Raw genomic sequence first — 18,486 nt, 5'->3', positions numbered from 1 at the left:
CAAGTCAAGGTGGCTGGGCTGGGACATCTCCTGTCATCTCTCCTGGAGCAGGGGCCAATGGCAACTTGGCGCGAGGGTCCAAGCAGCTCAGACCCAAGATCTGCAGTCTCTCCAAGTGGGAAAAAATAGCAATGAAAAGAGGATCCGGAGAAGAAAAGCCTCTGCCTGCGCTGCTTTGGCCCTATAGCAAGAAACCAAGAGCCGAGACATGTGGCCAGAGAGCTCTGCCTAAACAAAGCCCAGCAAGGTAAAAACTCATGGCAGAAGAGCAAGAGCTGCTTACCTGAACAGACTTTAAAGCACCTGTGGTACCACCCCGCTCCCTTTGCCAGAGTCATAAAGAGACAAAACCAATTTTGAGCACGGATAGATATGGAATGCGCTGGCATTTTGGGTTACCCACGCCTTCCCTCTCTGCAGAACATCTTTAATTGTAGGCCTATCTAGAAAGTTTTCATACTTTGTTAATTACTGGGTTGTAATATGACATAAGTTTTGTTCCTTTACTGTCCATTTCATTTATTTTTTTAAAAATGAGAAGCTGTGAAATGCCTACGAGTGATGACTTTTGAAAGGTACTAATAGTAAGCAAGTATTAAGTACATTAATTCACATCTCATTGAAGAGAAGGTTCAGCATTACTCTGACATCACAAACTTAATATTGTTAGAAAAGACAAATATTTAGCTCATACTCCAAGACTCCACAAACTTTTGTACCTGTGATGGCTTAGCAGTTACAGGGACTATAACATAGTTTCAAAAGTAATTCTGGGTTCTTTCTGCATATTTCATCAAATACTTCTTTGGTATTTTCCCTCCATTTATCAGATAAGTTACTTCATTACATTTACAGAGATTGGCAGGTGGGTGAAATCTATTATTAAGCAAAAAAACCTTCATCCCAGGCTTTCTTGTTAGAAACATTTTATCCTGTGCTTTCTAGTCTTAATTTGCTCCTGAAGACCACCTAGGCAGGATGCAATCTGAAAGGATACATGGATCTGTGAAATAAACCTGTGCTGGAAGTTCAGTTTTTCTAAACCCACCATATTATACATTCCTATGTTGAAATGACAGAACTCTTAAAATAGATCATGGTGGAAAGGCACAGCAGAAATGTTTGCTAGGGTGTCACAGGTCATGTGCAACATGATACATGCAACTACAGTGGAGCATAGACAGTAGAACAGAATCCCAATACTTGATGGGTAGAGCATCACATGTGTTTCATACCATTCGCTGAGGAGTAAATGTATGTTTCTATATTTTGATAAATTCAAAGAGGACACTTTGTTTTACTGTACCAGTAATTCTGATCCACCCATAGTTTGGCAATATAGAAAAGATTACACGGATATTCCACTTTCACAATGAGATAGGAGATAGGAAGAGGTGGTTTAAATGGATAGATGGTGACATGGATAAAGATCACTCATTGACACACAACTGAATTGTCAAAATACAGTGATCTGTGGCTCAACTGCAAGGTAGTCTCTTATGTAGTAACAGTTCCGAATAGAACCTGGAAAAACCAAACTTTCTCCTTGTAATTTGATGTTCATGTTTCAAAGTATTAGTGCTGGGGACAAAGGACAGCAGCAAGAACTTTGTTCAAAGGAGAAAGCTATGGAATTACACACACTGTTAGTGATTGGAAATAGCAGCAGGAAATAGTACAAGGTTACAAAAAAGCCAGAGAACATCAAGAAAAAAAAAAAAAAAACTTAAATGAAAAGTTGTGCAAGCAATGAGATGAAAATACTGCTCCAAAATGAGAGACCTGAAACTCTGCCAGCAATTAAATACAGTAAGTACACGGACCATGTGAGGTAGATTTCAAAACAGGCATCAGAAAGTCATGGTTTTAGGTTTATAGCATTTCTAGAGATAAAAACGGGAAAAATCCTGAACCTGGTTCTGTTCCTGGGAGGTGGAATACACACAGTTGGATACTGTGGGGATCCTACTTTCCTTGAGGAAGTCAGGTTGCCTACATTGTGAAGCAGGTGGATACTGTGAAACAGGAACAAACTCACCTTGCCATCTTTCTATAGTCTGCCTTCCTGATATGCAGCAAGCCTGAAAAGGAGTTGTGGACTCTGCCTCCAGCCATCAGTGTTGCTGCATTGCATTTCTCAAAAGTTCTCTACTGACAAGTACCTCTGCTCCCAAGGGTTTCCTTTGCCAGACTCTGCTGCTTGCTTTGAATACGGAGCTCAGGTTTTCTCTTCTGATGCAAAACACTGCAAATAGGTCAGAGGGATAATTCTCAGAGGGAAGAAAACACAACCTGGAGTTACAAAGGAGCATACAGATAATGCAAAGGGAATATAAGACATGCATGTCCATTACCTCCAGCCACTAGCATGTTGTATGTATATATTTCATTTCATTTCTGACAGTACTACATTCATGGGTGAATCTAATTTACATTCTAAGATTAATTTCTATGTTGCAATCTTAGGATGCCATTTCAATTTTGTCTGGTTCCCATCTTGAGGAAAAGTGTTTGAGAATCTCTTTTCTTTGTTCCACACTGCTCTTCCTTTACTGCTGTTTTGTTTTAGACTTTACTGGTTTTGCAGGTGATCTCAAAATACTGGTCTAGAAGTCTAGAATGGTTTTGGGTTTTTTAATCGATCTAGCATAATTTTAGTGTAAGTACTTTTCCAGACAGAGAACAGACACAGTATACTTGCTTCAATTACATTTTTAAATCTTCCATGTGAAGGGAAGCAATCAATTTTGTTTATTTGTTTTACTCTGCAGAATATTTTAATCACCTGACAGCCTGTGGAAATTAATCCTTTCTCTGTCATGTAAACTGATCTTCAGCTGCATGAAAGATTTTTACTGGGCCATCATGCACCTCATGCATCCTCTGATGCCTGGCCTTAAGGTGCTCAGTCTTGCTATTTCAGTAAGCCCTTTTATGTTTTCAACAGATGAGGAGAAAATGTGGGCTCTTTTACTCAGTGGAGATTGACCATCTATCAAATAACCAATGAGGTATTCAGAGAAAGCAAAAGAAATAAATACCTAACTGCAGTGAAGCTTTGCATTCGTCCCATTTGTTTTTTGTTTGTTTTGACAAATGAGGTGCATTACATGTCGTATTTCATACTGTTTTACATTCCTGAACTCCCTGGAATATTCAAAGCTCTCTTCATGATATATTGTTAGTGAATATAAAAACAAAGGAAGTATTACCTGGCCTTTAATAGAAATTCTTGTAAGGGATTAAAATGAAAGAGCAAGAGTCTCTTGATGCATTTAAAAATTAATATGTAAATAAATTTCAGTGTCTCGTTTGTTTTTTATGTCTCCACTGGATTGTCTTTGCTCTAGAAATTTTCACACCATTTTGGAAGGTTACCGGCTCCCACATAAACACATTCACCTTACAGACTGAAGTGGAGAAGGCTTAAATCAAGACCTAATCTTTCCAGTGCAACAAATACAAATTTAAATAAAAGCAGCTTCCAAACAGCACAGAGGACTAAAGAAATGAGGACTACATAACCAATAGAATTATGAATCTGTAATAATACATATTTTTATATGCAAATGACCACTTTATAAAGAAAAATACTCCCTGGAAACCAAACAGTGCAATAATGAGGAAGGAAGTGGTGATACAGGCATCCATATTATATAAAGACAGGCAAGGGAGAAACAATTTAAATAACAAGAAGACTCCCCTGCCTTTTAATTTAAGAATATTTTTGCTGAGTTTAGCAATATTGAAAGTCTCTGAGTGCTGGTACTCAATGCACAGAAATCTTCTGTTCATTTAATTAAAAAATGTCCATGCTTTATGTCTTCCTGGATTGTTGCACTAATGTTCTTCAAATGTGTGCTGTAAAGACCACACATGCAACTGATGTAGCATGGACTGTCTGCTGAGAGTGCCTACCCAAGTGTGTGTTTCTGTATAGATGTTCACATAAAATCCATCTATCCTCGTCAGGTGGCTTAAAACAATCATTAATGGTCATGGACCATCAATGAGGTAAAGAATACTATAAAATATATGGTCTGTATAGTTATTTAAGGTGTTTTTTTGACCATAAGAAAAATGGTGCAATCCCCCATGATTCTTCAGGCGCCCTAATGCACCCTTCATGAGGCTCTGTAATAAGATGGCTTAGCATCACCCTTCTCCCAAGCCAAAACTCCGATCAAAATTGAGACTGAACCTAAAATGTGCTTTGCTTAGGCATATGGATTTCTCTGTATCAGATTTGTACATGGTAGAGATCTGCAGGGAAGTAATTTAAAGACTGTCAGATTGTTAGGAAGAAACTTGTTGGGTTCCTTCATAGTGCTCCAAGTAGGTAATAGGGCAGAATTGGAAACTGAGTGTATCTGTCAGCTTGCCCTATTTATTTAATATATGTTGGTTGGCTTTGTATAACCAGTCTGAAAAACAAACACACAAAAATAACATGTCACTCTTTTGTTCTGTCATTTGTCTTAATAAAAACTTCTGGGCAAAGTCGGAGCTTGCTCTTTGGACTAACAGCACTCTAGGGCTTAAGTTGGGCTAGAGGGTTCTACAGACATCGGCTTCGGATTTCCCTAGCTTGTTGCTTCTGTCTTGTTTTGTGGTTCTCTGGGTTTTTAAAGCAGAACTATGAAAAATGCTGTCTTTCTCCAAACTCTCAAGTTGTTTTCTATGGGCATATGGACTAGGCTTTCCAGGGACTTTTACTGTTGATTGGCATAAGTCTCTTGTTGTCTGCAGTGAGCTGCTAATGAACCAACAAGGGATTAGGAGGAAAAGACTGGAGAACATCCACATGCTGCATCAGCTGAACTGGAGGAACCCTTCTGTCAGTCTCATTATTTTGAGGCTACACATAAATTTCCTAATCATATTCGTGATAAATTCAACTTAATACAATGTTCACAGCTAAGGTCTGCAGAAAGCCTGACAGTTTTTCAATAATCTGTAGCAAAACAGGTAGCAAACCACAGAATGTATTTCTAATTATTGATGATATTTCTAATTATTTATGATGTGTCTTCTCCCTTTGCTATCTGGATGAAAATTTTACCACACTGTCTCATGAATTTCTCACCCTCTGTCCATAGCTGTGGCTTCAAAAATACCAGCATCCACATGCAGTTAAAATAATATTTCAGAATATTAAGGGGCTGTTTTAAAGCCAGCAACATTTTTTATGAATAAGGTCTAATTTATGAATAAGTAAGGCTAAAATGATTGCTTGGGTGGATCAACAGCTCAGTATTCACTAGAAGTCAACGGTGACTAGGTATGGCAGTAGTATGTAAGGACTGGCCTTGACAGCAGATATTTTGCATGTGATGAAGTGGATCCCTTAGAAATGTAGGGGAAGACTGAAATAGTTGGAGTGGTAAGCAAGAAAGATTAATTTTGTGGCAGTACCCTGAGTGGATAAAGAGGAGCAAGGCAGAGAGACGGAAAAGAGAAGGTCACAATAGCTGAGGAGCAAACCCATGAAGTCTGCGTTAAAGATTTAGTTGCTAGACAGAGAAGAAACACTGAATCTTAGAGCTGTTGCTCTGAAGGCATTAAATATACACTAGATTTTTTAGTAGAAGGAGAAATGAGTAAGAGGTGATGCCCAGGTTAAAAGACTGCAGGACTGACATGTCTAGGAATCTTTCAATGAAACTCCTTGTGTCATGAGTGTCAATTCACATGCTTATGCTTTAGCAGAATAACACAATCTCTTAAATGCACTGGAGGTGTGGGTCATGTGTACCAACAAGTGTGATGAACCATAGTGAAATAAGCTGCTACGACCTGTGGCATCCCACAGCAGTGTGTGGCACTGAGCTCCTTGTGGCCCTGTGTTATTCAGAGAAATCAAAACAAGTAGCATAAAGCACCATCGCTTGACAAGCTGTGACTATCTCAAAAATCAAAACTGAGCTTCCCACATTAGTTCTTCATTGTGGAAGATGAATGAGAGTTTTACAAATCATGATTGGTAACTCTCCTGTAATTCTATGTGAATTTGAAAGTCTAGGAATTTTTCTAGTTTGGAAAATGATCAGTAAGTGAAAACACTTGAAAAATCATTAAGTTTCTTAGGAGAAAACTCCTTGCTAATAAAGAAGCAGTGCAAACAAATTACAAGAAACAGTAGAGCTGCAACTATGGAATTATAGCAGCCAAGTATTTTTCATCTTCAGTTTCCACAGAGAGCTTTAAAATACAGTTATCTGACATTTTTAAGGCATTGAAAATTTTTGATTTTTTTTTTCTTTTTAATGATGTTTAAGGACCTGTAGTTGGAGTTATCAGGATGGTATGTGAAGAGAAAATTTTTGTCTTCTAATGACATTGTTCACAGTCATAGTTAGTGTTACAGTTTCTAGAAATATACACTACCAGATTCAGGGAACCATATTTTCACTGGATGGAAAAGGATAAACTTGAAATATAATTCCATTTTAAGGGCTCCAAAATACCCACAAAATATTCAGAAGATTATAAAGAATGTTATATTGACAGATTTGGTGCTCCTTCTGACATTTATATCAACCTAAAACCGGAGTGATGTTATGATATTATCCAGATCTTCAGGTATACTTTTCAACTGGAACTACATCTCAATTGGCGTGTAAGGGCATTTTCTACCAGTCTTTGAAAACCTGCTTATGAGCAATTGTCGTGCATCATTTCTATTTCAATTAGTTCTGTAGAAGCACAGGATTTATGTATTGCCATCTAACTATGCACCCAGTGTGAAGAGACAGAACTTCTGCTTCATGACTACGTCATGCCCTGCCCTGCTCACACCATGGGGGACAATTTGCATGAGATACAACCTCCATGCCAGCCCATGGAATTATTGCTGCCTGCTGCCATGGGTCTGAACTGCTGGTCTAGGGGCACGTCAGTAACTATGGCTTCCTGTGTGGGACAAGGAAGCAGTCTTCTGACACGACATAAGCATCATCAAGACTCAACTGTGGCAGCTCCTTGCATTGTGACAGCTGAAAACCATTGGACACACTTCAGGATGAAAACTTAGATACAAGTTGTGAAAAGGTAGAAATAAGGCACTGTGATGTTAGATTGCTGTGATCTTTTCTTACCTGTGTTTAATCTGGGAAAACTATGGAAGTCATGCTGGCTTAATGCCTAAGGGAAAGTTGCAAAGTGTTGGCCCTTATCAGAGTTAACATCTAGAGTGGCTGAATACATCATTGCATTTTGTCACTTTTTCAGAGTCATTAAATAATTAATAAGAAAAGGTGTTAAATTAAAGAGACAAGTTTGTATCTTTTTTTTTCTGGTTTTCTCAGTGATTTGATGAGCTGAAAGATTTACTAGGTTTTATTTATTTAATTTTTAAAAAGTATGTCTTACTTCATTCCCTTAATTTATATTGCGAGTAGTAAATTTAAGAGTGAGAAAAAGGGAGAATACAGAGTAATAACAGCTAGCTGCTAAGAAATAAAGTATTTGAATTTATGATGCATCAAGATTTTCTGGCCTCTTTTCTTCTTTGGAAAGAAAGAGTGGGTTTTCCCCTTTTAGGATTAAAAAACTATGAACTTCTTTTAAATATCTACATGGAATACATATTTTAATGATTCTATTGGCCGTTGGAATATTTATGCAAAGCTGTTCTTATTAAAAATAGGAAAACATACCTATTCATCTTTGTAATGATTTGGAGGGACATCACTTAAAAAGCAATCATGAGATTGCTCTGGCTTTACATCATGTTATTTTACCTTTAAAAGAAAGTAGTAGTTAAGTTTTTCCTGGTCAAAATAAAGAAATTTTATCCTCTATTAGAGGTTTTATTCTCAAACTTTATATGCGGCATGAAATTCCCACTGGTGTTATTCCATTTCATGTTTCTCTTGCAGTGCATTGACTTCTGCATCCAGCTCTGCCAATTAACTCTATCATTAACTTTCCTCCACTAATGGTAGCCTTTCCCAAATCTGGTATTGCAAGTGTGCAGCCCCCATTGCTTTATACAAAGCCATCAAATTTAGCTCTGATCACTAATCTCTTATGTTTTAAACAAAATCCAATGGATTTTGATTTCTGCAGACCAGACTCCCATTAACTATTTTTAGAGGTGGTAAGGAATATCAGAGGTTAGTGATTGTCCTCCTTGGAAGCCATGATGGAAATCTGGGAGTGGCTTACCAGCATCCAAATGAGCATGGGTGTAAGAAAGTAAAGTGTAAGGAAGAAATACAACCATTTCTGGGACTCCATCTGTAGACTTACTCATCACTTTTCAGTCTAAATGTATTGGGCCTTTTTTTAACATTAACATTTCATGATATATAGCATTAAGCAACAGCAGTTAAGATTAATGGTATCAAGGATCTAAGTCACAGTAAAGTAAATGGAGTCATTGTGTTGTGGTTTATAGCTCCATCTCAAGACGTGAAGTGACCATTTAGATATGTTCCTAGCTGAAAATATAACCAGTGACTTCAATTTAATATATTTACTCACACAGTAAAATGTAATGCTGCAAAATGCTTTGATGTAAAGGGGACAGCATTTATAATACTTCAAGACTGAAATCTTTAATTTACAGTTACCAATAAGAAAAACTAGCTTTCATGCTCCTGTGCATAAAACACCTATATAGCATGCAATTTATGATTTAATATCTTTCCTCCCATTCCTGTTTCCTGTATTCCTACTTGTACACTTTTTAAATGCTTAATTCTACAATATATGAAAGCTTCTGTAGTTAAACAAGAGAAAAAAAATAGGGTGTCAATACTTTCAGTTGTTAGCTTCATTCTTCTGTCATGTTTTGATAGAATTGTATAGGTAAATGAAGATCGCTTTTTTTTTTGTCTTTATGGAGAGAAAAAAATAAAACTACATGCCACATCACTGTTTTTGGCAAGGTACTTGGAGGGAGAAATATTGTCAAGCAGTTTGCAACCCTACCTGTCATTGAGTCAGGTCCATTTTTAAGCAGGTAAGAAGGTGAAGGTCAGAGGAAGCTCTGTGCTGTTTTGTGTTCCTACAGGAGAAATATTGTAAGGTTTTATAAAATTTCCTCAAAAACAATGACTTAATGAGGGAAGGTGTATTAAACTGCATATTAGATAACCTACAGTTATATCAAAAAGGAGGGAAAAAAAGGCATTATCATGGCTGGTTCACAGCACTTGAGAAACACAAATTTAGTCACAGCTTTCTTGCAAAAACCTTACCTTCCCTGGAGATTATCATTCTTACTGTGCTATGGCATCCACCTGTAAAACTGTAGCCATCATACGAATTCTTCATTTCTTCTCTAGTTCTCTGCTGTGTCTTAGAAGAAGAGTCATAATTAGCCATAGGTTCAGTACACCTTCACCTCTGGGAAATACTCTTCAGTTTGCTGGTACTTGAGAAGGCAGATCCCTGACACGTGTGTTTGTCTAGTGACTTCCAGCTGTGTGGTTCCACTTTGCAGGGCAATGGCAGCTGCCAGCTTTGCAGCACTGTCACCACAAGCTCTGCTTTCCACTTTCTTGCTTTCAGCCCTGAGTAAGTGGAACTGTCACTCTTAAAGTACTCTTAAAAAAGTCTTTAAAAATTGTTTTCATTTTTAAATTTTCAGCAGACCAATATTACCAAAAGCTATTAATTGAAAGGAGTGTGTCCTTTCAGGTGTGTCCTTTGGTACGTTGCACATACCCAAACACAACTTGTATCCATCTTTCGGGTAAAGGCATACAAGATTGAACGTTATGTTCCTGATGCTGATAAATTAGTCTATTTTAGTTCCCCACATTGAAGGAAAGATGGACCTACTTTCCTTACAGCCATTGCTAAGATGGCTTAGAGAGAGAGAAGACATTTACCCTTGTTTGGAACAAAGACAATGAGAGAAAAAAGAGAACATAGGAGAAAATTTGCACAAAATAAAAGCAAAGATTCCCAAGGAAAAGCTGCCTGCAGAACTGAAATGAATCCAATATTTAGGATGAAGTGTTGAAACATAGATTTTCTGACAGAAAAAGTTTAAGCAGCTTCAGGGAGCCCAATCCTGAGTAAAAATCACAGAATAGTGACATGTGAACATTACGCTGTAAGGCTTTATCTATCTACTGTACCAAAAAAGGTACCTATAGTCTATCTGTTAGTGCCATTACTCTCAGTTCATTCCACTGTTTTCAGTAATGACAACACCCATTATAATGCAAGTATACCTGGGGGACTTAGAAGTCGCTGCCAGTTCTCACATAACACAATGAAATTTTTTTAATCTTATCTCAGGAAAGAAAGAAAACTGAGCCCTTGGCAGTAATTGATTTCAGCCATGAGGGGGCCAGTGCTCTACCAGACAGGATTAAATTTGTTGCAATTGTTCCCCTGCTCATTTTTTGCTGCAATAGAGGTGCTGTTTTTCTATTGTAAATTTCTTTTTAGATGCTAAAATTTTAAGGGATTTAAAGAGTAAATCCTTAACTGTGAATGCACTGCATGTGACAATGCCAGTACTGCAGACCGTTGCAGATAGGCCAATGGCTCTTAGAGGTATAAGATACCAGTCCAGTCCTGTAGTCAGTATTCCTGTATATCGCTATTGTTTTCCATGGAAAGTACTTTGTTTAGAAAATTTTACTGAAGCGAAAAACAATAAATAAAAATGCTTCTCCTTATCTGGCCCCATCACTAGAAGTGTTCACAGTCAGGTTGGATTGGACTTTGAATAATCTGGTCTGTGGTAGGTGTTCCCTTGCCTGTGGTGAAGGGATTGGAACTACATGATCTTTAAGGTCCCTTCCAAACCAGACCATTCTATGGTTCAGACTATGATTCTTCATCTGTCTTTTCAATTTTTGTTTTCCGAATCAGCCCAGAGAATAAGCCTTAAAGACTCTGAGACAGCTTTTTTTATTTTCCTGTAATTACAACTCCTACCAACAAACCACCAACAAAAAAAGGATCCCTAGCTTGCTGTAGCATACACAATGTTGTATACTTGCCACATGTAACAGGTGGAATGTCCTCGTACCGAGGCAGCCGTTTTACCCGTAGGGACTATCAGAGAACCTGGAGCCAGCCACAGCTGGGTGCGGTGCGGGGACTCGTACCCGGCTGCGTGTCCGCGCACCGCACCCATGGGCAGCGGTGTCACCCTGAGCCGTGAGCAGCGCCGGGGCAGCTCGGCGGGGCTGTCCCCATGTCCGGCGGGGCTGTCCCCCTGCCCGGCAGGGCTGTCCCCCCGTCGGGCAGGGCTGTCCCCGTGTCCGGCAGGGCTGTCCCCATGTCCGGCGGGGCTGTCCCCCTGCCCGGCGGGGCTGTCCCCATGTCCGGCGGGGCTGTACCCCTGCCCGGCGGGGCTGTCCCCATGTCCGGCGGGGCTGTACCCCTGTCCGGCGGGGCTGTCCCCGTGTCCGGCGGGGCTGTCCCCCTGCCCGGCGGGGCTGTCCCCCTGCCCGGCGGGGCTGTCCCCCTGCCCGGCAGGGCTGTACCCCTGTCCGGCGGGGCTGTCCCCCTGCCCGGCGGGGCTGTCCCCATGTCCGGCGGGGCTGTACCCCTGTCCGGCGGGGCTGTCCCCCTGTCCGGCGGGGCTGTCCCCATGTCCGGCGGGGCTGTCCCCCTGTCCGGCGGGGCCGTCCCCGTGTCCGGAGAGGCTGTCCCCCAGCCCGGCGGGGCTGTCCCCCTGTCCGGCGGGGCTGTCCCCCTGTCCGGCAGGGCTGTCCCCATGTCCGGCGGGGCTGTCCCCCTGTCCGGCGCGCCCCGCTCCCCGCGTTGCCCCGGCAACGCCTCCGCGCCCGCCGCTGGCTCCGCCGCCAGCCCGGAGCGTCTCCCCCCGCCGGGACGAGCCGCCGGCAGCGCCGGCCTCTCCCGCGGCCCTTTCCCGGGTGATCCCGGGTGTGTCCCGCCGGCCGGCCCCCGCTGCCCGCATGGCTGTGCCGAGCCGGGCAGTGCCGAGCCGGGCAGTGCCGGCAGGCCGGAGCTGATCGCCCGCCTCTCCTGGCCTCTGCTGGGGTAGCCGGGATGTGCTCTCTGCCGCTCCCCTCCCACTCGCCCCCTTCCCTCGCAGGAGCCTTCCGCGCCTAGTTTAATGGCTTTGCAAAGAAAGCCAGGCAGAAGAACACTTTCCTCAGTGGCGGTGGTCAGACCATGACCTAACTCACCATGAACTTGGAAGGGCTTGAAATGATAGCGGTGTTGATCGTGATTGTGCTTTTTGTAAAAGTGTTGGAACAGTTTGGGCTGATTGAAGCAGGTTTAGAAGGTAAGGGAGTGCTTTTCAGTGGCTCGTCGTTTTTCTGTTCTGGTTATTCTCTTGCAGCGAGGCAGGAGCACCTGTAAAGTGGATGTCAGGCACTACCCGAGTCACCTCGAGGGCGACGGGCGCATCAGTGGCTGTCTGTTGTGGATGTTGGTTGTGGTCGTTTAATTTTGCAGGAAAAATAAACTGGTATCCAGAGAGCTGCCAGTATAAACTTAGGTGTTAAAGTCTGAATCTCTTATTCCTGTTATAAATCTATGCCTTTAAAATAGTGGAGGGTAAAAGCAGATTTTAGTATGATTACAGGCAATTGCCTTCAAACTGTCTTGTAATCAAAATTGTTTTGTAATGTATTCGCGTTAACATCATCTCTACGAGAATTGTTATAAGGTCAAGTTATATCTTTTGTACTATTAAAAAACCTGTTGAATATTTAATTTACTGTTGACATTTTAAACTGCGCTTGAGGAAGAACTGCAATACTCAGATTCAAACTAACCAACTTGAACATTCACTATGGGCAATCAAGTGCAAATTTTACTGCTCGATGCTTTGTTTTTCTTAGACAGATGGACGTCCTTTATTAGCATTATTGTTTCTTTATAAAGCAGTAAAAATTAAACCCAAGAAGATTATTTTAAATGTTCTTTTTACATGTGGAATAGTGGAATATTGATTATTTTTACCTTATTTCTAAGAGAGCTGTTATTCTTACCATATGAAGAGTTAGACTAAAAAAACACTGCTTGCAGCATGGTCAGTAATGTAATGACAATCACTGCATCCTAGTGTTTTATTAGATTACAGTCTGAAGTGGTCTGTTTCTCAGATATTGAAGGAATACTGTATTCTCAAATCTTCCCGTAAGCTGGCATTTGAATACAGTTTACATACATCTGTGGAAAGGAAATCTTCATTGACTAATTATGGTTTCATGTGCTAACCATAACAAAAATTATGGTTAACCAAAATTTTTCTCCTATGAAAACATCCAAAGTAGTCCTGTTTATGTAACCCTTTCAAGAAATGCAGTCTTCCTTTCAAGTGATTTTAAATAAGGAAGTTACTCAGCTGGTAGTGTCTGTGATGCTGTCTTGTGTGGACTTGCTAGGATCTTTCTACAGAATCTTAAAGTCCTCTAGAGATCAAGTGCATTTTTATAAAAAAATCATGTTTGTGTTAGAGTACATTTATGAAGTTTAAATGACAACAGAGAGATTGTAGATAGGGCTCCAAGAGATTCCCTTAAATGTTTTAACTTCTGATTTTCTTTTTGTGCTGAGTTTAGTTTTAAATAGAAATATCAATTGACATGATAAATATTATCATAAAAGTAAATTCCAGCATTAGAGGCTGCAAAGATTAGGGGAAAAAAAGTCTATATTTACATTTTAGGTTGTTTGGCATATTTGGGTGTACTCTGTTGAGTCTGATTGCCAAATCTGTTTGGGTTCCCTGATAAAACACATCATTTGGTTGTTGTCTGTACTTGTTGCTGTGGTTGAAGAAGCCGATAATGGAAAGACAATTCAAAATATAGTGTAAGTGGTTGTATTATTTCTGTAAGTAACAAGGTTTTTGTGCAGCTACCTGTTTTGCCTGCCTCACTGGCCAAAATCTGGAAGTCTGTGGGTGCACAGTCTTAAAGTTTCTTCTTACCTAGTGCAGGACAGGTTTCCAGCATGCCAGCTAGAGCAAACCCCAGGAAGACATATATACCCCATTCCTCTGAGATGTTCTACTTCTGTGAATGACATAAAAGGCATGTTACATGAGAGTCGAGTAACAGTATAAATAATGATGTGTGTTCATGGGCCTTAGCTAAATTTTACAGACTGAAGAATTTTTTTTCCTCTTAGTTTAGGAGCAGTGTAGATTTCTTCCCCATTTTTTCCTTAAACTTGTGATTTAAAGATATCAACTGATTACAATAGGGGAAAAAAAAAGAAAAAAAGAAAAAAGAAAAAAAAAAAAAAGCAGCAGCTTTTTGCACTTTTACTAGAGAATTGAAAAAATTGTCAATGCTAATAAGTATTAAGGTTATTAATTTCCACTCTTGAATGAAAAGTGCATGCATTGTTACATTGTGAAAATTTTAGAGAAGTTTTTAAGTAGAATGTTTAAAAAAAAAGAAATTTTACAAGTATAGTCAGACTATTCATGTGCTTTTCTGGAAATCAGTGATGAAGTTGGCCTTAGCTTTCTGAAAATGTTGGGTTTTATAAGGACATTCATAGTTTTCTGAGTTTGGGTAGGTTATATCCCTTTCTTTTTCACAGAGGTTAATATGTCCCGACAAAACCTTTCTATTTCTTTCCCACAATTTAATAGCTTACAGTATATAAAACACATCCTATATCTACCTGGAGATCAGAGTCAGTCCTAATCTCTAACACAGTGCACGCAATGCACGATGCTAAAACTCCTTCTGAAGCTTTGGTAGAGGCCAGGCTTTCATAACCCTATTGTGTCCCTATTGTGGTAAAAAAAGCCTGAATATAACTTGTCTTACACTGGATTGTCATGATTCTGAACTCTGTGAAGTACCACATTAATTTGAAGAATCAGGTGCAATGATGTAAATCAAGAGCACTCTGCTGAGTGTCACAATAGCTACCATAAGTGTAAGAAATACTCTACTTCCTTCAGACTCTTCAATGCAAATTATGTGCATGATAATAATAGTATGCAATTATTCTTTTTGAAAATAATGAAGTATTTCCGAGTAAACATTTATATACTTGCTTATACTTATCCTGCACTCACTCAGATAACAGTATGCTTTCTGTGGTTTTGTCCAATTGCCTTCAACTGCTGAGTGATCCTGTTGTTGTAGGAAAGTATTTTCAAATAGATGTTTTTAATATTGTATGACAGCTTTGAAAGTGATAAGTAGCAGAATAGATTTATACACTTTAGTAGATTGTGGGTTTCAGACACTTTATCTCTCAGTTAAATATTATTTTATGATGTATTGCACTCACTTAGATTGCAGTATGTTTTCTGTGGTTTTGCCCTGTTGCCTTTAACTGCTGAGTGCTATTACTGTTGTTATAAAAGTATTTTCAAATAGATGCTTTTAATATTATATGGCAGCTTCTAAAATGATCAGTAGCAGAATAGATTTATTCACTCCCATGGGTTGTGGATTGCACAGGCTTTGTCCCTAGGTTAAATTTTTAACTTTTCATAAATTAGGTTATGTCCTCCTTGCTAAACTTTACTGTTTTTTAAAACGGTAATTTGTTAGGTGTAAAGAGTAGTGCATTGATACCTAATCAGCAAAGTTTGTTCCTCTGTATCAATTTAAAATTATTTATTCTTGTAAGGCAAGTTTTTCCTAAAGTAATTCATAAATAGAATGAGCTACAAGAACTGAGTAGCTATATGTACAAGGGGTTACCATCTTGAGATTATGCCATACTCAGGATATTGATTTATAGGATTTCATTTTATTTTTCAGTACTTTTCTGAAAAGTTCTTTGTGATTTTCATATATTAGGATCATATGAACTTGAATAAAAAGAGATTTTCTTTGTGAATATCTTCCTTGCATGTCAGTTTTTCTTGTTAAAGTTTTGGAGACAGAGAGGTTGAAGCATCATGAGATTATCCCATTCCTAAATTAAAATTGCTTTGTCCTAAAGTTTCTTGGGAAACCTGGATTGCTTTTCAAAAGCTAAATCACTTACCAGTTAAATAAACAGAAAAATAGAGCCCTCTTCATCAAGGTATGTATTGAAACCTACACCATTAGGAATAGCGTTCAGAGAAGAAATCTGAATGATATGACTGATCAAAAATATTTAAATGGGAATATCTTGGTTTTTAGGAAATATTCTTACAGCAATTAGAACATCTAATAGAAAAAGTAGCATGAAGGTAGCCTTATATATTACTGTAAAATGTGGGTTCCATGTCTCTGTTATTGATATCTATCTAAAATCTTTGTTTAGGAGTCCTGAGAGTTGCGGCAGTAGAACTTCACAGCTAAAATTGCAATAGTGAAGCTAAATTACTGAAACATTTGATTCCACAAAATGTCAAAGCAGCTTCCAATCTCATTTTAGTAATCTTGGCTATTAAATGCTTCACATTCATCAGCTGGAAGATAATGAATGAACCACAGACACATAGGTAGTTGTGATATTTACATCAGTTTTTGACAAGGACTGGATATGACTGGAAAGGAAGTGGAAGTTACTTGTGGTTGCTCTGGAACTGTCAGCCTCTGGAGTTGTTTTGCCATCCAGGCAATGATCTGCTGGAATGTCAGCATTTCCACAGTAATGTCCCTCCTCTCAGTGTTCTTCCTGGATGAAAAAGGAATTCCTCAGAATCACAGAACGGCTGAGTTGGAAGGGGCCTCTGCAGATCATCCAGTCCAACCCCCTGCTAAAGTAGGTTCACACGGAGCAAGTTCCATAGGGTCGCATCCAGGCAGGCTTTGGCTGCTTCCAGTGAAGGAGACTCCATGAACTCTCTGAGCAGCCTGTTGCAGTGCTGTCAGGCTTTTCCTCAATATTCATTTCAGAAGACTCATAATGACTAGCATTTCATCCAACAAATAGCGTGTAATAAACATAGGGGCTTTTATGCCATTTTTCTTTTCTTAAATTGGTCTGGATGTCAAAGAGAGTTATGCACAGTATTGTGAAATATGGAAGCAAATGTGGACCAATACGTGTAACGATTAGGCGGAGCTGACAGTGGGCAAAAGGCAAAAATATGATAGAAATTCTAATATTAATAATTCCAGCATTCTTAGAAGTAATTTGCTCAATTAAGTCTTCATAAATTACAATATAAATTGAATCAAAACTGCTGTTGAAACAAGTCCTCATATGTGGATGAGTGAGCAGTAGATAGAAATCTTTAACACAGAACTTTGGTGAATTTTTTCTTGATTAAATATGTAGCTCATACAGCACTAGCAAGTCATTTGTAGACAGCAGCATGTACTGTAGTTTACTTAGAATTATGTGCATGTGAACATCTGACCAAGTTGTGTATCCTGCATGACTGGTCAGCAAGCCACTACTGGGCAGAATGAGTACGAGAAAAGCTCTTCCCATTTTTCATACTAGAAGCTCCAACTTATGGATACAGTCTTAGAAAAACCAGAAATAGTCAATTAAGAAAAGCAGCTTGCTAGCCATGAGAATCTGTAATAGCTGCCTTCAGCTGTTAGATTGTCTTCTTTAAGCAGTCTGTCAACTCTGAGTCATCTTCTGAAGGCTGGCCCATTGTTGCTGAAAAACCTGGTGTTCCCAGGCCTGTGTCTGCTGCAGAATGTCTTTTCTCAACACTTACTGTCACACTCAATAATAATATGTGTGTGTAGTGCTTTGCATCTACAGAAACCGAAGTAGATAAACACAGTAATTGAAAGGATGCTGAAGAGATGGATAGAGTCCTATACTCTGAGTTATCAATACAGTGTTTTTTTTTTTTTTTTAAACTTAGTATTTTATAATTAACATTAAAAAAAAAGTATTAGTTTCCTATGCAAGTTTTAAATGCGTCAATTGATTTGGTTATTTCCTTTTTTTCCATATGTTCACTCGTACTCTCACATTTATAAAAAATGTAGATACTGTACCACAGAAGTAAAATGAGTTTTTAACTAAAGCTTCTCTTTATTGCAGGTTTGCAACATTTTGGCTATCTAGTGCAACTTCCTACAGAATTCCTAATTTTTTATTATATGTCTCTGGCTGATTTTACCTTTAATCACCTTCACTCAAAATATTCCTCAGCTTTAGAATGTCGGTCTTTTTGGCATACAAATAATTTTATATCTTCTTAAAGTTTAGAGAAGTTCTTGTGTTTTAGGCATTGTGGGTTGTGGGTGTTTTTTTTTTTTTTTTTTAAGTAGGAGAGTTCTTCCTTTAGTTATCCGACCTATTTTTCTGGTGATTAATTGTTCAGAACCTGGTAGAAAGTTCAGTTCAGCCAGACTGAACGCTGCCTAGATCTAATGAGGTAGATGATTTTATCTGACACAACAACTCAGTTTTTCCTTCCTGCAGTCATTTTTCCCAGTGATATCTCTAGAGGTATGTGGTTCTCCAGGCACATTTTCTTTATTGGATCAATAGTCAAAAAAATACTCTTCTGTAAACAGACGTTTCAATCATCCAAAGTGGACTACAAGAGCTATTTTCTTATTGTTGATGATGTGAGATAATGAAAGAAAAAGAGAGTAGATCAGGTAAATACATATTTATTAATCAGATATTTATTTATCTGTAGTTATG

General features: G+C 39.1%; 1 protein-coding gene across 7 annotated transcripts in view; it reads left to right on the top strand.

The window, feature by feature from the left end:
- Positions 1 to 18,486, top strand: part of KCNIP4 (potassium voltage-gated channel interacting protein 4) — a 410,197-nt gene that overhangs the window by 215,088 nt on the left and 176,623 nt on the right. The window contains exon 1 of one of the 7 annotated variants that reach the window (XM_040065090.2): positions 12,021 to 12,229. The exons of 5 other annotated variants lie outside the window; for them this stretch is intronic. In XM_040065090.2, the coding sequence (XP_039921024.1) occupies positions 12,130 to 12,229 (100 nt within the window). In that variant the 5' untranslated portion in view covers positions 12,021 to 12,129. Of the gene's footprint in view, positions 1 to 12,020; positions 12,230 to 18,486 lie in introns of those variants that run through there. One more of the 7 variants, XM_040065085.2, reaches the window with a different exon arrangement.

Source organism: Hirundo rustica, chromosome 5 (genome assembly GCF_015227805.2).
Source record: "Hirundo rustica isolate bHirRus1 chromosome 5, bHirRus1.pri.v3, whole genome shotgun sequence".
Taxonomy (NCBI): Eukaryota; Metazoa; Chordata; class Aves; order Passeriformes; family Hirundinidae; genus Hirundo; species Hirundo rustica.
The sequence above is the reverse complement of the archived record's forward strand: the minus strand, read 5'-3'. Positions and strand labels throughout refer to the sequence as shown.